General features: G+C 39.1%; 1 protein-coding gene across 1 annotated transcript in view; it reads right to left on the bottom strand.

Moving 5' to 3' along the window:
- Positions 1–24,680, bottom strand: part of LOC131496440 (ankyrin repeat domain-containing protein 26-like) — an 85,805-nt gene that overhangs the window by 9,325 nt on the left and 51,800 nt on the right. The window contains exons 10-12 of the mRNA XM_058701989.1: positions 20,912–21,001; positions 16,470–16,522; positions 16,037–16,130 (exon numbers count right to left, since the gene is read on the bottom strand). Of these exons, the coding sequence (XP_058557972.1) occupies positions 16,037–16,130; positions 16,470–16,522; positions 20,912–21,001 (237 nt within the window). The remainder of the gene's footprint in view (positions 1–16,036; positions 16,131–16,469; positions 16,523–20,911; positions 21,002–24,680) is intronic.

Below are 24,680 nucleotides of genomic sequence, written 5' to 3'. Positions count from 1 at the left end.
AGAAGTAATGATTCTAATGCCACGACCTGTTTCTGAACTGCAAATGTTTTATGCTAATTTGAAGTGCATTCCCAGGAGAAATGATTCTCCAGGATGTGTTAAGAAATCACATCTCCCAGTATAAAACTTTAATTGGATGATCCACATATGTTTTTGAGGCAAAAAAAAATAATTCTATACTGTTATCTTGTAATCCTTTGTTACTTTCTAGAAAATAAGAGATCATACTAAACAAAAACAACAACAACAAAACTGGCTGGAGTTTCAGTGATGCTGAGTTGGGAAGGACTTCCCTCCATTCTATATGACTGGTAAGACAAGGTGAGTGGATGTGGTGGTTTTATAAATTCGTTGATACTTCTGTGAAAATCACTCCCCTTAAATATATGCTGGCTTCAGTAACTGGTTTCTAGTGAACAGAATATGCAGAACTGCTGTGATTTTAAAGGCCCGCTTAGAAAATGTGATACAGCTTCCATCTGACTTTCTTTCTCTAGGGAAGCTCACCCTTAGAACCCAGCCACCACGTTGTGAGGAATCCCAGGCTACCTAGTGAGTCTTCGTGTAGATACTCCAGCTGAGACTAGCCAACGTCCTAGCCAAAGGCCAGCCTCAACAGCCAAACACGTGCGTGAACAAGCCTTTAGATGATTCTAGTCTCCAGCTTCCAGTTATGCCAGCTGATGCCAAATGAAGAAGAAATGAGTTGCCCTACTCTGCTTTGCCTAAAATAAGATTGGTGAACAAGAGAAATGCTGTTTTGAACTACTAGGTTTTGAGGTGGCTTATTATGCGGCAGTAAATTGCTACCACAGATACTGACATTAAAATGGTGTGCTGCTATTCAAAAAAACCTAAAACTAAACTTCCTTTGAACCAGGAGGTAGGCTGAACCTGGAAAGATGTAGAAAAGCATAAGAATGAGACCCAAAAAGGGCCTCCACAAGACTCTTAGTGGAAACCTGATGGCCTGTGAAGAGGCTGACAGCAAGGGTTTCTAAGCAAGTGAAGAAAATGACACTGGAGGAAAGGGAAGTCATGCTACAAAATACCTGAAAGTAAAACGGATAGGAAAGAGAAACTAAAGAAAGACTATGCAACTGAAAGGAACCAGGACTGACTGGGTTCAAGTATCTGTTTCTCATTTACAGCCTCTCTACATGTTGAACTGTCAAATAATGCTAAAATAAAGAAATGGCTTTTGGGTTAAGAGAAAATCCAGGGTGCTACCAGGAAAACAGAAAGATCTAAGGTATGCCTCCAATTTCTTTAAGGATCTTAAGAGTATAAGATGTTTTTAAAAGTGGGTTCCACACCCAACATGGGGCTTAAACTCAGCACCCAGAGATCAAGTGTCACATGCTCTACCAACTGAGCCAGCCAGGAGCCCCAGGAGTAGACGAATTTTAAAGGCATTGTCCTAAAAGAGCTTCACAGGAAACCTGAAGCAAAAAGCTTATCTCAAAAGGACTTGGGAGGGTCGCTTTGCTAAAACACGGCATGAAATCCAGTAATATTTACAGAAAACTAAAAAAAGGTAAGAGATTTATGGTAGCAAACATACTATTTGCTACCTTGGACTAAAAGAGACCAAATAGTGCAAAATGAAAAGAGGCCTTTGGGTCTTAGAAGTCCCACAGGGAGGAAGCAGGATAAAAAAACGGCTACAAATACACCTTATGAAAAGGAAGGAACCAAGAGCTCAAGGAGTAAAGAAAGGGAAGAGACAGGAGAAAGTATTCCCGTGGTTAGGATTAAGTCCTAACATAAGAACTGACAGCAGGCATCAGGCTATATTTCCAAACTCTTATGGACTAGGGTGCTTCCCATCTTCTTTTTCTGAATGGGTGAGTCTTCAGCAGTTGACTAGAATGTTGCATTTGTGAGTGGTAAATAACTGTCGCTTTCATTCTCAAGTCCTCATATTGAGAACACTTGCACTCAAGGGGCTATATTTTAGATACCATAACCCAGGCAGCTTATCCCCACTGCACCTGATTAAGATGGTAAGATCTCGGACTCAAGCCCTGAACCTGAGGCCATGATAACTGAGACTTGCAGGAGGTATTGGAGGGGGAGGGGAGTGAATGTATTTTTCAGGTGGGAGGAATACAAACATTTGTGGTCAGTGGGTAAATTATACTGCTTTTTCAAGGTGTCCATAGGTTTTAAATATTAATTCCACTAAAAAAAAGACCATGGAACAACCTTAGTGACTTGCTCCTAATGAACAGAATATGTGACTATGATCCTGTGTGTATTCCAAGCCTAGGTGACAAAAGGCGATTCTGCCTTGCTCTGTATCTCAGGCTGCTTACTTGGAATCTAGCTCCCCATTTAGTGAGGAATCCTAGGCCACAAAGAGGGTCTAGGTGTGTCAGTTTAAGTGTTTATGTTGCCTCCTGAACTGAAGTCCCAGGCAACAGCCAGCATCAACCACCAGACGTTAGTGAACAAATCTTCAAGTGGATCCAGCCCCAAACCTTTCAGTTGCCCCACCTGAAGCTGAGCGGGGCAGAGACTAGCTGTCCTGGCCACACTTTTCCTAACAGATTTGTGAACAAAAGAAATCTAACCTTTGGGCAGTTTGTTAAGAAAAAAAACAAAAATGATAAATTGAAATGTGGATAAAAAAAAAAAGAGATAAGACACATAAACTTGTATAGGAGAAATTGGTCTCCATTAAAGTAGGATGTAATAAATGTTAAGATTAATTTACTAACAACCAATGGTGCTAATGAGAAGAAGCAGATAACTAGAAGCAAGATCTAAGAAGTTTTTCTCTCAGTTTTTCCCCAGCTAGGATCATATTAGCTGCTCATTTTCCATATATGGCCTTTATTATGTTGAGGTATGGTTCCTCTAAGCCTACTTTGTTGAAGTTTGTAACATAAATGGATGTTATAGTTTGTCAAATTATTTTTCTGCATCTATTGCAATGATATGACTTTATGCTTTTTTGAAAATTAATATGATATATCACATTCATTGATTTGCAAATATTGAACCACCCCTGGAAACCAAGGATAAATCCCATTTGGTTATAGTGAATGATTGAATGATTTTTTTAATGTTTATTTATTTTGGAGAAGGAGCACAAGCAGGGGAGGGACAGAGAGAGAGGGAAACACAGAATCTGAAATAGGCTCCAGGGTCCAAGCTGTCAACAGAGCCTGACACTGGGCTCAAACCGACGGACCATGAGATCATAACCTGAGCTGAAGTTGGATGCTTGCCTCACTAAGCCACCCAGCTGCCTCTGCCCTCGCTGAATGATTTTTTAATGTAGTGTTTAAATGTTCAGTTTAATGTAGTGTTTAAAAGTTCAGTTTGCTTATTTTGTTGAAGATTTTTGCATGTTCATCAGAGATGCTGGCCTGTAATTCTCTCTGTGGTGTCTTTATCTGGTTTTGCTGGCATAGAATAAATTTGGAAGTTTCCCTTCCTTTTATGTTTTTCTGGAACAATTTGAAAAGGACAGGTTAAACTTTTTTTTTTTTTTTTTTTTTTTTGTATTAGCTCTTCTTTACATGTTAAAATTTACGTCTGAAGGCATCTGGTCCTAGACTTGTGTTTGTTGAGAGTTTTTTTATTCCTGATTCAGTTTCCTTGCTGGTTATTGATTTTTTTTTTCAAATTTTCTATTTCTTCTTGTTTTACTTTGGTAAGTTATATATTTCCAGGAATTTATTCAGTTCTTCTAAGTTGTCCAACTTGTTGGCATACATTTTTTCACAATATTCTCTCATAAATGTTTGTATTTCTGTGGTGTTGGTTCTTATTTCTACTCTCACATTTGTGGTTTTATTTATTTTGGTCTTTTCTATTTTCTTGTTGATTACTCTGGCTAACACCTTATCAGTTTTATTAATTTTTACAAAGAACCAGCTCTAGGTTTCATTGATCTGTTTTAGTATTATCTGTTTTTTGTTTCTCTATCATTCATTTCTGCTTTAATCTCTTTTTTTAAATTTTATTTTGAGAGAGACCACACATGAGTGGGGGATGGGCAGAGAGAGAGAGAGAGAGAGGGAAAAAGAGAAACCCAGACAGGTTCCATGCTGCCAGCAGAGAGCCCAACATGAGGCTCGATCTCACAACTGTGAGATCATGACCTGAGCCAAAATCGAGAGTCAGACACTTAACCAGTTAAGCCACCCAAGGGCCCCCTGCTCTGATCATTATTACTTGCTTTCTTATGCTGGCTTCAGGCTTCATTTGTTGTTCTTTTTCTAGCTCCTTTAGGTGTAAGGTTAGGTTGTTTGAAATTTTTCTTGCTTCTTGAAGTAGGCTTATATTGCTATGTACTTCCCTCTTAGGACCACTTTTGCAGCATATCAAAGGTTTCAAACCATTGTTTTGTTTTGTTTTGTTTTTTCATTTCCATTTGTATACATGTATTTTTTTAAGTTTCTTCTTGTATCTCTTGCTTAACCCATTCCAGTGTAGTAGCACGTTATTTAACCTGCATGTATTTTTTTTTTTGATCAATTCTTGAGAATAGTCCATGTACAGTGGAAAACAAGGTGTATTCTGTTTTAAGATGGAATGTTCTGAAAAAAAATCTCTTAAATCCAATCTGGTCCGCTCTGTCATTCAAAGCCATTGTTTCTTTTTCTTTTTTTTAATTAAATATATTAAATTTATTGTCAAATTGGTTTCCATAGAACACCCAGTGCTCATCTCAACAGGTGCCCTCCTCAATACCCATCACCCATCCTCCACTCCTTCCCACCCCCCATCAGCCCTCATTTTGTTCTCAGTTTTAAAGCGTGTCTTATGCTTTGGCTCTCTTCCACTCTAACCTCTTTTTTTTTTTCCTTCCCCTCCCCAATGGATTCCTGTTAATTTTCTCAGGATCCACATAAGAGTGAACACATATGATATCTGTCTTTCTCTGTATGGCTCAAAGCCATTGTTTCTTTGGTGATTTTCTGTTAAGATGTATTTTTTGGTGATTTTTTTGTTAAGATCTGTTGATGTAAATGGGGTGTTAAAGTACCCTATTACTGTCTTATTATCAATTAGTTCCTTTATGTTGGTTATTGTTTTATGTACTTGAGTGCTCTCATGGTGGGTGCATAAATATTTACAATTGTTAGATCTTCCTATTGGATTGTACCCTTTATTATGATACAGTAGCATTCTTTGGCTCTTGCTACAGTCTTTGTTTTTGTTTTATTTATTTTGAGAGAGACAGAGTTGGGGAGGGACATAGAAAGGGGGAGAGAAAATTTCAAGCAGCCTCCATGCTGTCAGCCTGGAGCCCAACATGGGGCTCAAAGCCACCAGCCAGAAGATCATGACCTGAGGCAAGACCTAGTCGGTCGCTCAAATGACTGAGACACCCAGGTGCCCCACAGTCTTTGTTTTAAGGACTCTTTTGTCTAACAAAAGTATCGCTATTTTTTCTTTTAACGTGATAAATTTTTCTCCATCCCCTCGCTTTCATTTTTTTTTAATAGAATTTATTGTCAACTTGGCTAACATACAGTGTGTATAGTGTGCTCTTGGTTTTGGGAATAGATTCCCGTGGTTCATCACTTATAGACAACACCCAGGGCTCATCCCAACAAGTGCCCTTCTCAATGCCCACCACCCACTTTCCCTTCTTAGCCACCGCCCCCCATCAACCCTCTATTTGTTCTCTGCATTTGAGAGTCTCCTATTTTGCCCATCTCCTTCTCTGTTTGTAACTATTTTTCCCCTTCCCTTCCCCCACGGTCTTCTGTTACGTTTCTCAAGTTCCACATAGGAGCAAAAACATATGATATCTGTCTTTCTGTGACTTATTTCACGTAGCATAAAACCTTCTAGTTCCATCCACATTGCAAGAGATAGCACGATTTCACTCTTTCTCCTTGCCAGGTAGTATTTCAGTGTATATATAAACCACATCTCTGTATCCATTCATCAGTTGATGGGCATTTAGGCTCTTTGCACAATTTGGCTATTGTTGAAAGCACTGCTATAGACACTGGAGTACATGTGCCCCTACGAATCAGCACTCCTGTATCCTTTGCATAAATTCCCAGTATTGTTATTGAGGGGTCGTAGGGTAGTTCGATTTTCAATTGTTTTGAGGAACCTACGCACTGTTTTCCAGAGCGGCTGCACCAGTTTGCATTACCACCAACAGTGCAAGCACCCCCTCACTTTCAATGTGCAGGTGACTTTATGTCTAAAATGAGGTTTTTATAGGCAGCATAGAGATGGGTCTTGTTTGTTAATCCATCCTGTCACCCTAGGTCTTTTGTTTGGAGTGTTTATTCCATTAATATACAAAATAATTATTGACAGGTATGTATTTGTTGTCATTTTACTACTTGTTTTGTGGTTGTTTCTGGAGAGTTTCTCAAATCCTTTATTGTTTTTCCCTCTTTGATGTCTTTCTACTTTGCTTTAATGATATATTTGGATTTCTTTCTCTTTATTCTTTGCATGGTTATTAGTGGGTTTTGGTATATGATAAGCACTAATTTGTATATCACCTCTTCTGCGTGTAGCAGTCTATATTAAGTTGATGGTCACTTAAGTTAGAGCTCATTTTTTTTCTCCTCCCCATGTTTTGATAAGCTATTATATTGTATATCCTTTTTTGGGGCATTCCTTGACGATTTTTTTTACAGAAATATACATTTTTTACTGCTTTTACATTTCCTGCCTTTATACTGTCACTTTTGATCTCTCCTTTCCACTCAGAGTCCCCGATAATATTTCTTACAGGCTGATTTAGTGGTCACAAACTCCTTCCATTTTTGTTTGTCTGAGAAATTCTTTATCTCTCCTTCTATTATGAATGATATCTTACTGGATAGAGTATATTTGGCTGCAGATTCTTCTCATTCAGCACTTTGAATATATCATGCCATTTCCTTCTGCCTTGCAAAGTTTCTGTTGAAAAATCTCCCGCTAGCCGTGTGGGTTTTCCCTTGGAAGTGAATGACTTGTTTTGCTGCTTTTAAGATTTGTAGCAGTGGGGCGCCTGCGTGGCTCAGTCGGTGAAGCATGACTTGATCTTAGCTTAAGTCGTGACCTCGCAGTTCGTGGGTTTAAGCCCTCCAGTGGGCTCTGCACTGACAGCACAGAGAGTGCTTGGGATTCTCTCTCTCTCTGTCTCTCTCTCTCTGCCCCTCCCCTGCTTGTGTCTGCGTTCTGTCATGGAAATAAAAAAAAAAAAACAAAAAAGAAAACACTAAAAAAAAAAAGATAGCAGTATATTTTGCAAATTTAATTACATGTCTTGGGTATTGACTTTGATGGAAGTTCTTTGTGCCTCCTGGATCTGGATGTCTGTTTTCTTCTCCACATTATGGATTTTTTCAGTTATTGTGTCCTCAAATCAATTATCTGTCCCCTTCTCTCTGTCTTCTTCTTCTGGGACTCCTGTCATATGAATGTTTTTACATTTGACGGAGTCACCGAGTGCCTTAAGTCTATTCTTGCATTGGATAATTCGTCTTTGTTTCTTCAGCTTCACTACGTTCCATTACTTTGTCTTCTAGGTCATTAATTTGTTCCTCTGCTTCTTCCAGGTTGCTGTTCATTTTTACTTCCCTGTTCATCTCTGATTCTTCAACTCATATTTTATGTCTGTGGTAAGGGTCTCTTGGATGTCTTCCATTCTTTCCTCAAGTCCAGTGAACATCCTTATGATCATGGTTTTAAATTCTCCATTAGGTGTGTTATTTACATCTGTCCCATTTAGGTCTCTGGCCATGGCCTTATCCTGTCCTTTCATTTGGGATAAATGCCTCTGTCTTTTCATTTTGTCTAAGTATCTGCCAGCTTCTGTGTGTTAGAGAAGCCAGTTATGTCACCTGCTCCCGAAAGTAATGGACTTAGGAAAAAGATGTCATGTAATGCCCAGGGTCTAGCACTTCAGGGAGTGTCACCAGTGTGTGCTGCATGCGTTCTGCTGTTGTGTTCTGGCTATGCTATCCTTCAAGCCAGTCGTCTGCAGAGGCTCTCCTTGCCTGGTCTTGTGAGTGTTTCATCCCTGGCCTGAATGAAGCGGGTTTTAACTAGGTGTGCTCTGGTCTGCTTATGAAATGAGACCTGTCACCACCTCTCCTGGAACTGAGGCCAAGGGAAACTCTCTGGTTGGGAGATGTGGTGTGGGCAGGCATTTGTCCTGGTCTTCTGGGGGAGGGGTCTGCTGTGCTGGGACTCAAGCAAGAGTGATTGAGAAAGGTAGTTCCACCAGAGTGCAAGGGGGTGGCGTTTGGTGTAAGCAAGTTAGGTAACCTGTGTTAGCAATGCACTGCTTCTTACAGGTGGCTTTATGTTTGTGGTGAGGGGCAGGAGAAGGAGATGGTGCCAGCCAGCGGCTTTGTTCCTACAGACAGGTCTCTCTGAACTTTGCCTCTGAGGGACGTGCTCTGAGAAGAGCAAATAATCTCCCCACTGTGTGCCCCAGGCACTCTTCAGACCACCGTACCCATGCTATATGCTCCCACGTTGTTTGCCTGCCCTCTGCCCAAGAGCAGTGCAGTACCTCAGGGCACTAAACCAGCTAAACCGGATGCCCTTTAAAACTCCAGACTTTATGCACTACTGATTGCAAGAACTCACGAAATGCAGCCCCTCATTTTCGAAGCCAGTGGCTATGGGGAAATGTTCTCTTTGTGCATTCCCCTGTTCGTTTCTCTCTCTCACCCTTACCCACAACCTCGACTCCCTCCCCTCTGCAGCAGCCAGGATCTGTTTCTCTTCTAGATGACATTTCTGCATCAAGGACCTTCTTTGATGTGGCCTCTTCTCTCCCTTTTGTTGTGGAGTTTGTTCTGTCAGTCTTCAGGTCGATTTCTGGGGTATTTAGGGTGAGCTGATTGTTATCTAGTTGTATTCGTGGGATGAGGCAAGCCTAGAGTCCTCCTACTCCTCTGCCTTCTTCCTGTCTCTAAGATCTTTTTCTAAGATTCCCTTCAACTCCAACAATTCTTACAAGTATGCAGGAATGCCTCTTTAGAATGTCCCCTCAAGTTAAGGTAGAAGCACAGAGACATACGATTTGAAGCACAATAGTTGAAAAACTAGAAAGAGTCAATTTGATAACCAAAATTGGGCCTTTGGTCTGATTTCAATTAAAGGAAATAGGCAGCTTTGAGTATTTTTTAATCCATTGAATACTCAATCTTCATTCTCCTTTCCTCAGTGAGGAAATAAAGAGAATGTCATGGAATCATTTTTCATCTTTTCAGTAGCAAAACAAATGTACTGTCCTTTAGCACTACTTAAATTAACTCCACATTCTCCTTTACCTTACTCCAACCTTCTTTGTGTGGGGAGGTAAGATCACTCCATCTTTGTGTTGTCCCACAATGCTTCTCCATATCATACAAGATGGCTTCAAAAGTTTGTTGTCATTCAAACTACCAATCTAGTATTTGTCTCTGATAAATCAACTTAATACTACCGCAATTTGTACAGCTGTATTATTTGAATGATATAATGTTTATTCCATTAATTATACGCTGAGCTAAAACATATAGCTAAGCATATCTTTCTATTCAATTGAAAGAAGGGGAAACAGGCTACTGTGTTTTCCAAGAATGTAGGATCTGTGCCAAGAACAGGATTAACACCAGTGTTACACACAAGAACCAGGTCAGAAGAGGATCTCATTGTGAATTGCAAGATGCTGGGTTAGCAAGATTGCTTAACAGGAAAGAGGAATAGCCTAGAGTTAATCTTTTCCTTCCTAGATGGTGAAAACTATGGATGAGTCTATGCATTATAATGAGATAATAAAGTATAATGAAGTAAACGGTAGACTGAGTCAAGAGATCCTATGGCCAAGATTTGATGGAAATGAAAGTGGGCAGCACTGACTGAGACACTAAAAGTTTGCACAGGCGGGGAACCTGGGTGGCTCAGTCAGTTGAGCCTCAACCTCTCAGGTCATGATCCCAGGGTCATGGGATCAAGACCCCTGTCAGCCTCCACACTAAGTGTGAAGCCTGCTAAAAATTCTCTCGTCTCTCTCTCTCTCTCTCTCTCTGTCTCTCTCCCTCTCTCTCTCTCTCTTTCTTTCCCTACACACCCCCTCGTCCTGCTTGTGCCCGCTCTAAAAAATATATAAATATAAATAAAAAATAAATAAATAAATAAATAAATAAATAAATAGAAGTCTGAACACACTAAAGAAAGAGCATTTTATCTTTTTGAGCCTGACTTCACATCGAGTCATGGGGTCAGCAAGGCAAAGGCTGGCGAAAGGGTCCTTCAAGAAACAAAAATCTCTATAGGAGCAAAGTTCAGTTCTACTACATTGACTTTTTATTATTACATAAGTGACTGGTAATTTGCAAGATAACACAGAAAAAGTTTTCATAAAATTTGTTATGGTACTGGCATAAGGACAGACATATAGATCAATGTATTAACATTGAGAATCTAAACATAAACTCTCACATTATAGTGAACTGATTTTCCACAAGGGTGACAGAAAATTAAATGGAATAAAACTAGTCTTTGTAACAAACGGTACTGGGACAAATGGATATCCACATGCAAAGCAATAAAATGAGACCTCTACCTCATAGCATATATACAAAATTAACTTAAAATCTAAGAGCTAAAATGATAAAACTCTTAGAAAAAAGCTTATGTGTATATGTTTGTGACTGGATTTGACAATGATTTCTTACACATGACACCAAAAGACAAAAGCAGATTAAGTTTACTTCATCAAAATTAAAAACTATGCTTCAAATATCACCATCAAGAAAGTGAAAAGGCAAGTGACTAAATAGGAGAAAATACCTGAAAATCCCATATCTGCTAAGGGATTTGCATGTAGGACATTTAAATAACTCTTCCAATAATGAAAAGACAATCCAATATAAAAACGGGCAACAGAATGGATTAGTTCTTTAAAGACGATACAGAAATGAACAATAATCACGTTAAAAGGGAGATGTTTGGGGTTCCTGGGTGGCTCAGTCAGTTAAGCTTCTGACTTGGGCTCAGGTCATGATCTCACGGTTCGAGGGTTCGAGCCCCGCATCGAGCTCTGTGCTGACAGCTGGGAGCCTTGAGCCTGTTTCAGATTCTGTGTCTCCCTCTCTCTGACCCTCCCCTGTTCACGCTCTGTCTCCCCTGTCTCAAAAATGAGTAAAACGTTAAAAAAATAAAAAAAGAAGATGTGATATATATATATATATATATATATATATATTCCATGAAGTATTACTCAGCAATCAAAAAAAAAAAAAAAAGGAATCTTGCCATTTGCAACTACGTGGATGGAACTGTAGCGTATTATGCTAAGTGAAATTAGTCGGAGAAAGACAAAAATCATATGACTGCACTCGTATGAGGACTTTAAGAGACAAAACAGATGAACAAAAGGAAAGGGAAACAAAAATAATACAAAAACAGGGAGGAGGACAAACACAGGAGACTCATAAATATGGAGAAAAAACTGAGGGTTGCTGGAGGGGTTGTGGGAGAGGGGATGTGCTAAATGGGCAAGGGGCATTAAGGAATCTACTCCTGAAATCATTGCTTCACTAAATGCTAACTAATTGGGATGCAAATTAAAAAAAAAATAAAACTAAAGATACAACAAAAAGAGTAACACCCCCCACCCCACCAAAACTTTTCTCAACCCAGGAAGCCTCTGGTTGGGGATTTAGGAGATAAGGACCTTCTAGAGAAGTCAGAGCTATGGACTGAGTTGTCTGAAAGCTATCTAAGTTTTTGTTTCACAGGGAAGACCTTAAAATGGCAGATAATTTCATGCCATAACCTTAATTCCTTTCTATAGGGATACACAGAAAATCCCTCGTTATTGTTTAATAAGCTTCATCAGTTTTGGATATCCTTACAAATTTTAGTTTTTGAGACCTTAAAGATTTCTTTAGGACACAGTAGCAGGACAACGCCTAGCACTCTCATTCATAGAAGACTGATCAACAGAGAGTCATGTTACTCGCATGAAAAGTTCCCTGTTACTATGTGACTCATTTATAAGACATCTGAAAAGAAAATAATTTTCAATGTCTCTTCAGCCACAAAAAGGACCAGTCAACAGAATGTTCTAATTCCCCTGACGGGTATAGCTGTCTAATGAAACTTGCATGTATATTATATAGCTTTTGTGACTGACAGAAACGAGTTGGTCAGTGTATCTACCTCATTGCTCCCACTTAGGATTTACAATGAGAATCCTACAAAGGAGGGTGAGAGTGCGAGGACATTAAGTGTTCTTCTTGGAAAACAGTTGGGGTTTCACTACATATCAATAAATGAGAATCCTGAGTGGCACATTAGTCTTTTCTGAGATTGAATTGTGAAATCTCTGAAAGGCTGATTAACTCAAGTGAGTGGAAAAAGAAAATGAGCTTCTGAACTTGCAATGGTAGGAGCACTATGTTACTAGGTAAGACCTTGACAGAGCAGCCATTTCTCCTTTTTCACTGCCATTTCTTTTCCTTTACAAAATCCAACAAAGAGAAAAGTCCATTCCTTTGAGAAGGACGTTTGCATAAAGACCTGCTAGTCATTCTTGATGAAGAGAATAAATTGCAAACTTGTAATTACAAATTACAACAAATCATCATTAAAATAACCCGTTCTCAAACTCTCACTGAAGGGTTGAGACTACAAGAGAAAGTCAGAATTCAAGATGACATGATCACTCAAATTGTGCGGAAGTTTGAAACACGCTGAAAAATATTAGCAGGGACTCTCACACATTTGTATGCCAACGTTCACAGCAGCATTATTAACAGTAGCCAAAAGGTGGACTAAACCAAACGCTCACTGTAGTATATATATAATGTTGCTTTTTTAGACTCTCACAATGTTTTTATGAAAATCTCACTATAAACATCATTACTTTATGAGTTCAATCAACTTTATCTCTATAGAAAAATTCCATTGCTAGTAGCCAGCAGGAACAATATCAACCTAATATTTTGATCAGTGAGATTTTCCATATGATCCAAAACATTCTTATGTACTACACCTATTGAAATAAGGATTCCTTTTCAGTAGGACAGACATCAAGAGACTGACTTACTAAACTTGTCCTTAATAAGTTTCTCGGAAGATTGTGAATTTGGGCCGCTTGCTGATTGATGGTTGCTTCTGGCCTGGCATGTTGCACTTCTAGCCTAAAATGCAGATCTTAAGGTAATTATTATCATACATAAATTTACAAATATAGCATACAATTTCTGAACAAATGAGGGGATTACAGAAATTCTTAAAATTGTATCAAGAGGAAGATTTGGCAATTGAGCCATTTTCTCGTTGTCTTTTGTGGATAAGGTGCAAAATTGAGATAAAATGTGCCACAATTCTGCATTTCCAAATAACTCAAAGCTGGAATTAGTATCCAGTTTAACAAGGATATACTGGCATAACTAATACATTTATCATACTACATTCCTTATCTGCTTTATAAAAATCAAGCTATTTTCTTTGAGGATTAAATTATACTTTTCCATATGATCTTACGTCTTCTCGGCATATCTTATGGCCTCTGCATGTTGATCCTTTGCTTCTTGCAACTAAAATAAGGAAGAAAATATAATTTTAACTACTGACAATCTAGTAGACCACCATCACCTGTTTCTGTAACTAAATGTTTTTTTTTTTACTTTAGAAGAGAGAGAGAGAGAGAGAGAGAGAGAGAGAACACGCACAAGTGGGGAATAGAGGCAGAGGTAGAGACAGAGAAAATCGTAGGCAGGCTCCAAGCTCAGGGTGAAGCCTGATGTGGGGCTCGGTCTCATGACCGCTCTCATGATGTGGGGTTTAGGATCATGACCTGAGTGGTCACCGTAATTCTAAAGCACGGCAACTTCTGACATTAAGTCCTTGCCCCTTGCTATCTGTGTTTTGAATTGCTCTTAAGGCTTCAAAACCAGATTCTCTAATTCACATTTCCAGCTTTGGCCCCTTTACCTAGGCCATGTGTACTTTTTGCTCTTCCATCTAGATGCTCATAGACAACATCCTCAACCGCACACTCAAAAATCATTACTTGACATGGAGTACCTTTGTAGACAGCTAATCGTGTACATTTTATTTGACGTCTTTTCAGTGTTACTTTGAGTGTGTCTTTCTTTTTGAGTCTTAGGGGGCACCCTTACCCTTAGGATGCTGACCAGCATACTTTGTCTCGCTTTTCTTTATAACACGACATTTATCACAAGGGCTGGATGATCACTTGTTTGTCTTTGTTTCCTTTTGAGTAATTTCTTAGTACATAGAGATTTCAACATATGGAAGTCTTCTGAAGTTCCTTTCAGACGCATACTTGACAATATTGTTAGGAAGGTTAAGTTGGCTAGAGCTACCTCTTCTTCCCAATCCAGATTCTTCACCTCAAAATTGTGTGCATCAAATGTCTTCACCCAGGTATCCCCTGGTATGGGGATTCAGGAGATGATAAGGACCTTCTAGAGAAGTCAGAGCTATGGACTGAGTTGGCTGAAAGCTATCTAAGTTTTTGTTTCACAGGGAACACCTTAAAGTGGCAGACAATTTCATGCCATAACCTTAATTCTTTTCTATGGGAATCTACAGAAAATCCCTCGTTATTCTTTAATAAGCTTCGTCAGTTTCAGATATCCTTACAAATTTTAGTTTTTGAGACCCTAATGATTTCTTCAGGACACAGTAGCAGGACAATGCCTAGGACTCTCATTCATAGAAGACTGGTCAACAGAGAGTCATGTTACTCGCATGAAAAGTTCCCTGTTACTATGTGACTCATTTATAAGATGTCTAGAAAAGAAAATAATTTTCAATGTCTCTTCAGCCACAAAAAGGACCAGTCAACAGAATGTTCTAAATCCCCTGACGGGTATAGCTGTCTAATGAAACTTGCATGTATATTATATAGCTTTTGTGACTGACAGAAACGAGTTGGTCAGTGTATCTACCTCATTGCTCCCACTTAGGATTTACAATGAGAATCCTACAAAGGAGGGTGAGAGTGCGAGGACATTAAGTGTTCTTCTTGGAAAACAGTTGGGGTTTCACTACATATCAATAAATGAGAATCCTGAGTGGCACATTAGTCTTTTCTGAGATTGAATTGTGAAATCTCTGAAAGGCTGATTCACTCAAGTGAGTGGAAAAAGAAAATGAGCTTCTGAACTTGCAATGGTAGGAGCACTATGTTACTAGGTAAGACCCTGACAGAGCAGCCATTTCTCCTTTTTCACTGGCATTTCTTTTCCTTTACAAAATCCAACAAAGAGATGGGGCGCCTGGGTGGCGCAGTCGGTTAAGCGGCCGACTTCAGCCAGGTCACGATCTCGCGGTCCGTGTGTTCGAGCCCCGCGTCGGGCTCTGTGCAGACAGCTCGGAGCCTGGAGCCTGTTTCCGATTCTGTGTCTCCCTCTCTCTCTGCCCCTCCCCCGTTCATGCTCTGTCTCTCTCTGTCCCAAAAATAAAAAAAATAAAAAAAAAAAAAAACGTTGAAAAAAAAAACAAAATCCAACAAAGAGAAAAGTCCATTCCTTTGAGAAGGACGTTTGCATAAAGACCTGCTAGTCATTCTTGATGAAGAGAATAAATTGCAAACTTGTAATTACAAATTACAACAAATCATCATTAAAATAACCCATTCTCAAACTCTCACTGAAGGGTTGAGACTACAAGAGAAAGTCAGAATTCAAGATGACATGATCACTCAGATTGTGCAGAAGTTTGAAACACGCTGAACAATATTAGCAGGGACTCTCACACATTTGTATGCCAACGTTCACAGCAGCATTATTAACAGTAGCCAAAAGGTGGACTAAACCAAACGCTCACTGTGGTATATATAAAATGTTGCTTTTTTAGACTCTCACAATGTTTTTATGAAAATCTCACTATAAACATCATTATGAGTTCAATCAATTTCATCTCTATAGAAAAATTCCATCGCTAGTAGCAAATAGCAACAATATCAACCAAATATTTGGATCAGTGAGCCTTTCCATGTGATCCAAAACATTCTCATGTACTACTCCTAGTGAAATACGGATTCCTTTTCAGTAGGACAGACATTAAGAGACCGACTTACCAAACTTGTCTTTAACAAGTTGCTCTGAAGGTTTTGAATTTGGGCGGCTTGTTGTTTGATGGTTTCTTCCTGTCTGGCATTTTGCACTTCTAGCCTAAAATGCAGATCTTAAGATAATTATTCTCACACATAAGTGTAAAACAATACCATATAATATCTGAACAAATGAGGGGATTACAGAAATTCTTTAAATTGTATCAAGAGGAAGATTTGGCAATTGTGCCATTTTTCTCGTGTTTTGTGGATAAGGTGCAAAATAGAGATATAATATCCCCAATATTGCATTTCAAAATAGCTCAAAGCTGGAATTTGTATCCAGCTTAACAATAATATACTGGCATAACAAGTATATTTCTCGTACTACACTGCTTATCTGCTGTATAAATAAGGTATTTTCTGTGAGGTTTAAATTATACTTTGCATATGATCTTACGTCTTCTCCGCATATCTTATGTCCTTTGCCTCTCGATCCTTTGCTTCTTGCAACTAGAATAAAGAAAAAAAAATAATTTTAACTACTGACAATCTAGTAAAACACCATCACCTGTTTTTGTAACCAAATGTTATTTTTTTTTTTTTTACTTAGTGGGGCACAGAGAGAGAGAGAGAGAGAACGCCCAAATGGGGAAGGGAGTCATAGGGAGAGACAGAGAAACTCGTAAGCAGGCTCCAAGCTCAGGGTGAAGCCTGATGTGGGTCTCGGTCTCATGACCGGTCTCATGATGTGGAGTTTGGGATCATGACCTAAGCAGAAATTAAGAGTCAGGACGCTCAACCAACAAAGTCACCCAAGTGCCCATGTAACTGAAATCTTATTGGACCCAGCCACACTCGCCCCTACACGCTGATTGATGGCTACTTTTAGGTCATAACAGCAGAGTGGAGCTGCTACAACAGAGACTGTGGCCTACAAAGCCGAAAATGTTTCAATAATCTTCCAGAATAGTTTACCAAACTTACTCTCTTACAAAAACATAACGTTGTTAATGTTTATAAATTATATATGATCAGATAAATGTACAAATGTATCTACTGGTCAAGTGGAGGAAATATAGGAAATTACCTTATGGTAAACATTTCTGTTCTCACATTACAAGCACTGCATCAACTATGATTTTAAATATTCACATAGGTGAATGACATTTCTATTCTCGTGATTATGAAACTGAATATGCTATTTTCAGTGACAACGAGATATTTCAGGGAAGAGTTTGACAAGCAGTATCCTAGTAGGAGCCAGAAAGCCTGGGTCTGAATTCCCAATTCTGCTGGATATGAGCTCTATGACCTTGAGCACACTCCCTAATATTTCCATGTCTCAGTCTTTGCATCTGTAAAATGAAGGTAATGACAGCACCTACTGGGGCACCTGAGTGGCTCAGTCGGTTCAGCGTGTTGCTTTTGATTTCTGCTCAGGACATGATCTCAGGGTCATGTGATTAAGCCCCACATCGGGCTCTACGTGGACAGCAAGGAGCCTGCTTGGAATTCTGTCTCTCTCTCTCTCTCTCTCTCCCTCTTTCTCACTCTCCCTACCTTCCCCTCCCCACAATCTGTCTCTCTCTCTCTCTCTCTCTCTCTCAAAATAAGGAACCTTAAAAAAGTGATCTCAAAATAAATAATAATAGTATCTACCTAACTGGGATCTTGGTAATATAAATTTGGGAAATAATACATGAACAACTTAGAAGGGTACGTGGCACATAGTCAGCTCTAAGTGTATGCATTTAGCATGATTACTGTCGCTGTATTTTGCGTTCCAATACAATGAGATAGTTTAGGCAGGTGGCATGCCAATACAAGTGGTCCCCTAGACAAATTATACTGAAGTTATTCTTCTTCATATCACCGCAAGTGGCAGCAAATGGGGAGGATGAGTCCCAGAATCTCTCCTCAGTACTTCACACAACTTTCGCTAATGCCACTAGCAAACAGTACTTTTTTTTCCTCTTATAATACTTTCAACTAACATCCTCTCTATACCCTCAGTGGACAATGCTCACGAAGTACAAATAGCACCGCCTAGACTGAGTAGTAGATGCTTTACATGACCATCAGAGGGAAGGGAAAGCCACTGATATGGAAATAATGGAGTCTTGCTAAACCAAAGTTCCTCAATCATTTCATGCCCATACTGTTTACGTTAGGCTGCTTTAGCAGGTACTCTGGTGAAGAGATTAAGGCTTTGTGGTGATAGCATATCAGAAAAGCTGGCCCCAGAGCTTTGCATCTGGTAAAGTGCTACACATCTGTAAATCCCAGCACCAGCTGTATAAGGAAGAAAGATTTCAATTTCTCCTTTTCTATTAACCATTTGCTTAAGTTGGAATCTTTCTCCATCTATCACGCTGCTTCTCCCCTTGCAGTGGACTCGAACATTCTTTAATGAATCATCTCATCTACAGATTCAAGTTTTCTTCACTTATTTCCTTCTTTTACACTAAAATCTAACTTTCAATCCAATCATTCCACTAAGAAAATTTGAGGGTCATAAAGGACCTTTTTTTAAAAAAAAATTGTTAAAGTCTTTATTCTGCTTCACTTCTCAGCAGCAGCTGAGAAAAATGATCATGCCATCCCTCTGCGCTTCTATCCCCACCTTATTTCTTTTTTTTTTTATTATTATTTTTATTTATTTATTTATTTATTTATTTTTTAATATATGAAATTTACTGTCAAATTGGTTTCCATACAACACCCAGTGCTCATCCCAAAAGGTGCCCTCCTCAATACCCATCACCCACCCTGCCCTCCCTCCCACCCCCCATCAACCCTCAGTTTGTTCTCAGTTTTTAACAGTCTCTTATGCTTTGGCTCTCTCCCACTCTAACCTCTTTTTTTTTTTTCTTTCCCTTCCCCTCCCCCATGGATCCTGAGAAACGTAACAGAAACCCACCTTATTTCTGAAGGACGGCAACCCCTGACATTAAATCCTTGCCCCTTGCTATCTGTGTTTTGAATTGCTCTTAAGGCTTCAAAACCAGATTCTCTAATTCACATTTCCAGCTTTGCGCCTTTACCTAGGCCATGTGTACTTTTCGCTCTTCCGTCTAGGTGCTCATAGACAACATCCTCAACCGTCCGCTCAAAAATCATTACTTGACATGGAGTACCTTTGTAGAAGGCTAACCGTGTACATTTTATTTGGACTCTTTTTGGTGTTACTTTGAGTGTGTCTTTCTTATTGAGTCTTACGGGACACCTTTACCCTTAGGATGCTGACGAGCACACTTTGTCTCGCTTTTTTTTATAACACGACATTTATCACAAGGGCGGGATGATCACTGGTTTGCCTTTGTTTCCTTTTGAGTAATTTCTTTGTCCATAGAGATTTCAACTTACGGAAGTCTTCTGAAGTTCCTTTCAGACGCATACTTGACAATATTATTAGGAAGGTTAAGTTGGCTAGAGCTACCTCTTCTTCCCAATCCAGATTCTTCACCTCAAAATTGTGTGCATCAAATATCTTCACCCAGGTAGCCCCTGGTTTGGGGATTCAGGAGATAAGGACCTTCTAGAGAAGTCAGACCTATGGACTGAGTTGGCCAAATGCAATCTTCAGTGTTTGATTCACAGAGACCTTAAAGTGGCAGGTAATTTCATGCCATAACCCTAATTCCTTTCTATAGAGATGTAGAGAAAATCCCCCGTTATTCTTTAATAAGCTTCATCAGTTTTGGATATCCTTACAAATTTTAGTTTTTGAGACCTTAATGATTTCTTTAGGACACAGCAGGACAATGCCTAGCACTGTCATTCATAGAAGACTGATCAACAGAGTGTCCTATTACTCGCATGAAAAGTTCCCTATTACAATGTGACTCATTAATAAGACGTATAGAAAAGAAAGTAATTTTCAATGTCCCTTCAGTCATAAAAAGGACCAGTCAACACCATGTTCTAGTTCTGCTGATGGGTATAGCTGTCTAATGAAACTTGCATGTATATTATATAGCTTTTGCGACTGACAGAAACGAGTTGGTCAGTGTATCTACCTCATTGCTCCCACTTACGATTTACAATGAGAATCCTACAAACGAGGGTGAGAGTGGGATGTCATTCACTGTTCCGCTTGGAAAACAGTTGGGGTTTCACTACATATCAATAAATGAGAATCTTGAATGGCACATTAGTCTTTTCTGAAATTGAATTCTGAAATCTCTGAAAGGCTGATTAACTCAAGTGAATGGGAAAAAAAATGAGTTTCTGATCTTGCAATGGTAGGAGCACTATGTTACTAGGTAAGACCCTGACAGAGCAGCCATTTCTCCTTTTTTACTGGCATTTCTTTTCCTTTACCAAATCCAACAAAGAGAAAAGGATATTCTTTGGGAAGGACGTTTGCATAATGACCTGCTAGTCATTGTTGATGAAGAGAATAAGTTGCAAATTTGTAATTATAAATTACAACATATCATCATTAAAAGAACTCTTTCTGAAACTCTCACTAAAGGGTTGGGTTTACAACAGAAACTCAGAATGCCAGATGAAATGATCTCTCAAAGACTGGGGACGTTTGAAACATGCTGAAAAATATTAGCAGGGACTCACACATCTGTATGCCAATGTTCACAGCGCCTTTATATACAATAGCCAAAAGGAGGACTAAATCAAATGCTCACTGTGGTATATATAAAATGTTGCTCTTAGATTCTCACAATATTTTTATTTAAATCTCACTACAAACATCATTACTTTATGAATTCAATCAACTTCATCTATATGGAAGAATTACATCACTAGTAGCAAGAAGAAACAATATCAACCAAATATTTTGATCAGTGAAATTTTCCATATGATCCAAAACATTCTTATGTACTACTACTAGTGACATAAGGATTCCTTTTCAGGACAATCATTAAGAGATCGACTTACCAAACTTGCCTTTAGCAAGTTGCTCTGAAGATCTTGAATTTGGGCCGCTTGATGTTTGATGGTTTCTTCTTGCCTGGCATTTTTAACCTTTAGCCTAAAATGCAGATCTTAAGATAATTATTCTCACACATAATTTTAAAACTGTATCGTGTAATTTCTGAACAAGTGAGGGTATTACAGAAATTCTTAAAATTGTATCAAGAGGATGATTTGGCAATTGTGCCAATTTTCTCGTTGTGTTTTGTGGTAATGGTGCAAAATTGAGAGATAAGATGCCAAAATTTTGCATTTCAAAATAGCTCAAAGCTGGAATTCGTATCCAGCTTAACAATGATATACTCGCATAACTAATACATTTCTCATAGTACACTCCTTATCTGCTTTATAAATAAACAAGTTATTTTCTGTGAGGTTTAAATTATACTTTAGCATATGATCTTTAATCTTCTCAGCGTATCTTACGGCCTCTGCATGTCGTTCCTGTGCTTCTTGTAACTAAAATAAAGAAAAAAATAATACTTTCAAATACTGTCAATCTAGTTGAACACCATCACCTGTTTCTGTAACTAAATGGTTTTTTTTTTGTTGTTGTTATTTTGTACTTGAAAGAGAGACAGAGAGGGAGAGAGCACACACAAGTGGGAAGGGAGTCAGAGGGAGAGACAGAGAAAAAGGGAAGCAGGCTGCAAGCTCAGGGCAAAGCCTGATGTGGGGCTCGGTCTCATGACCAGTCTCATGATGTGGGGTTTGGGATCATGAGCTGAGTGGAAATTAAGAGTCAGGACGCTCAACCAACTAAGCCGCCTAAGCACCCCTGTAACTAAAATCTTATTGGACCCAGCCACACTCTCCTCTACATGCTGAATGATGGCTACTTTTAGGGCATAACAAAAGAGTTCAGCTTCTACAACAGAGACTATGGCCTACAAAGCCGAAAACATTTCAATACTGGTACAGAACAGTTTACCAATCTTACTCTCCTACAAAAACATAACATTGTTAATGTTTTTAAATTATATATGATCAGATAAAAACACAAATGTATCTACTGGTCAAATGGAGGAAATATAGGAAATTACCTTATGGTAAACATTTCTGTTTTCATATTTCAAGCACCATATCAACTATGATTTTCAATATTCACATAGGTGAATGACATTGCTGTTCTCGTGATTATCAAACTGAACATGCTGTTTTCAGTGACAACGAGATATTTCATGGAAGAGTCTGACAAGCAGTATCCTAGTAGGAGCCAGAAATCCTGGGTCTGAATTCCCAATTCTGCTGGTTATGAGCTGTATGACCTTAAGCACACTACCTAAAACTTCCGTGTCTCAGTCTCTAAATCTGTAAAATGAAAGTAATAACAGCACCTACTGGGGTACCTGAGTGGCTCAGTCGGTTCAGCGTGTTGCTCTTGATTTCTGCTCAGGACATGACCTCAGAGTCACGTGATTGAGCCCCACATCCAGCTCTGCGTGGATAGCGAGGAGCCTGCTTGGCATTCTCTCTCTCTCTCTCTCTCTCTCTCTCCCTCTCTCTCTCTCTCCCTACCTGCTCTTCCCACAATCTCTCTCTGTCTCTCTCTCTGTCTCTCAAAATAAAGAATCTTATAAAAGTGATCTGAAAAATAAATAATAATAGGATCTACCTCACTGGGATCTTGGGAATATAAAATTAGGAAATAATATGTGAACAACTTAGAAGAGTACGTGGCACATAGCTCTAAGTTATGCCTTTAGCATGATTACTGTTGCTGTATTTTGTGTTCCAATACAATGAGATAGTTAAGGCAGGTGGCATGCCAATACAAGTGGTCCCCTAGACAAATTATACTGAAGTCATTCTTCATACCACCGCAAGTGGCAGCAAATGGGGAGCATGAGGCCCAGAATCTCTCCTCAGTACTTCACACAACTTTCACCAATGCCACTAGCAAACAGTACTTTTTTCCCCACTTATAATACTTTTAACTAACTCCCTCTCTATACTACTCAGTGGACAATACTCACGGACTACGGTACAAATAGCACCTCTTACATTGAGTAATAGATGCTTTACATGACCATCAGAGGCAAGGGAAAGCCACTGACATGGAAATAATGGAGTCTTGCTAAACCAAAGTTCCTCAATCATTTCATGCCCACACTGTTTACATTAGGCTGCTTTAGCAGGTACTCTGATGAGGAGATTAAGGTTTTGTAACAACATATCAGAAAAGCTGGCCCCAGAGCTTTGCAGTTGGTAAAGTGCTACACATCTGTAAATCACAGCACCAGCTGCATAAGGAAGAAAGATTTCAATTTCTCCTTTTCTATTAACCATTTGCTTAACTTTTGAAGCTTTGTCCATCTATCACGCTGCTTCTCCCCTTGCAGTGGACTCGAACATTCCTTAATGTATCGTCTCATCCACAGATTCAAGCTTTCTTCACTTATTTCCTTCTTTTACACTAAAATCTAACTTTCACTCCTGTCATTCCACTAAGACATTTTGAAGGTCATCATGAACATCTTATTTTTTTTTAATTTTATTAAGGTCTCTATCCTGCTTACTTCACTTTTCAGCAGCAGGTGAGAAAAATGACCATGCCATCCCTCTGCTCTTTTAACCACACCTTATTTCTGAAGGACGGCAACCCCTGACATTAAGTCCTTGCCCCTTGCTATCTGTGTTTTGAATTGCTCTTAAGGCTTCAAAACCAGATTCTCTAATTCACATTTCCAGCTTTGCGCCTTTACCTAGGCCATGTGTACTTTTCGCTCTTCCGTCTAGGTGCTCATAGACAACATCCTCAACCGTCCGCTCAAAAATCATTACTTGACATGGAGTACCTTTGTAGAAGGCTAACCGTGTACATTTTATTTGGACTCTTTTTGGTGTTACTTTGAGTGTGTCTTTCTTATTGAGTCTTACGGGACACCTTTACCCTTAGGATGCTGACGAGCACACTTTGTCTCGCTTTTTTTTATAACACGACATTTATCACAAGGGCGGGATGATCACTGGTTTGCCTTTGTTTCCTTTTGAGTAATTTCTTTGTCCATAGAGATTTCAACTTACGGAAGTCTTCTGAAGTTCCTTTCAGACGCATACTTGACAATATTATTAGGAAGGTTAAGTTGGCTAGAGCTACCTCTTCTTCCCAATCCAGATTCTTCACCTCAAAATTGTGTGCATCAAATATCTTCACCCAGGTAGCCCCTGGTTTGGGGATTCAGGAGATAAGGACCTTCTAGAGAAGTCAGACCTATGGACTGAGTTGGCCAAATGCAATCTTCAGTGTTTGATTCACAGAGACCTTAAAGTGGCAGGTAATTTCATGCCATAACCCTAATTCCTTTCTATAGAGATGTAGAGAAAATCCCCCGTTATTCTTTAATAAGCTTCATCAGTTTTGGATATCCTTACAAATTTTAGTTTTTGAGACCTTAATGATTTCTTTAGGACACAGCAGGACAATGCCTAGCACTGTCATTCATAGAAGACTGATCAACAGAGTGTCCTATTACTCGCATGAAAAGTTCCCTATTACAATGTGACTCATTAATAAGACGTATAGAAAAGAAAGTAATTTTCAATGTCCCTTCAGTCATAAAAAGGACCAGTCAACACCATGTTCTAGTTCTGCTGATGGGTATAGCTGTCTAATGAAACTTGCATGTATATTATATAGCTTTTGCGACTGACAGAAACGAGTTGGTCAGTGTATCTACCTCATTGCTCCCACTTACGATTTACAATGAGAATCCTACAAACGAGGGTGAGA

The sequence above is a fragment of the Neofelis nebulosa genome, chromosome 15, assembly GCF_028018385.1.
Source record: "Neofelis nebulosa isolate mNeoNeb1 chromosome 15, mNeoNeb1.pri, whole genome shotgun sequence".
NCBI lineage: Eukaryota > Metazoa > Chordata > Mammalia > Carnivora > Felidae > Neofelis > Neofelis nebulosa.
The sequence above is the reverse complement of the archived record's forward strand: the minus strand, read 5'-3'. Positions and strand labels throughout refer to the sequence as shown.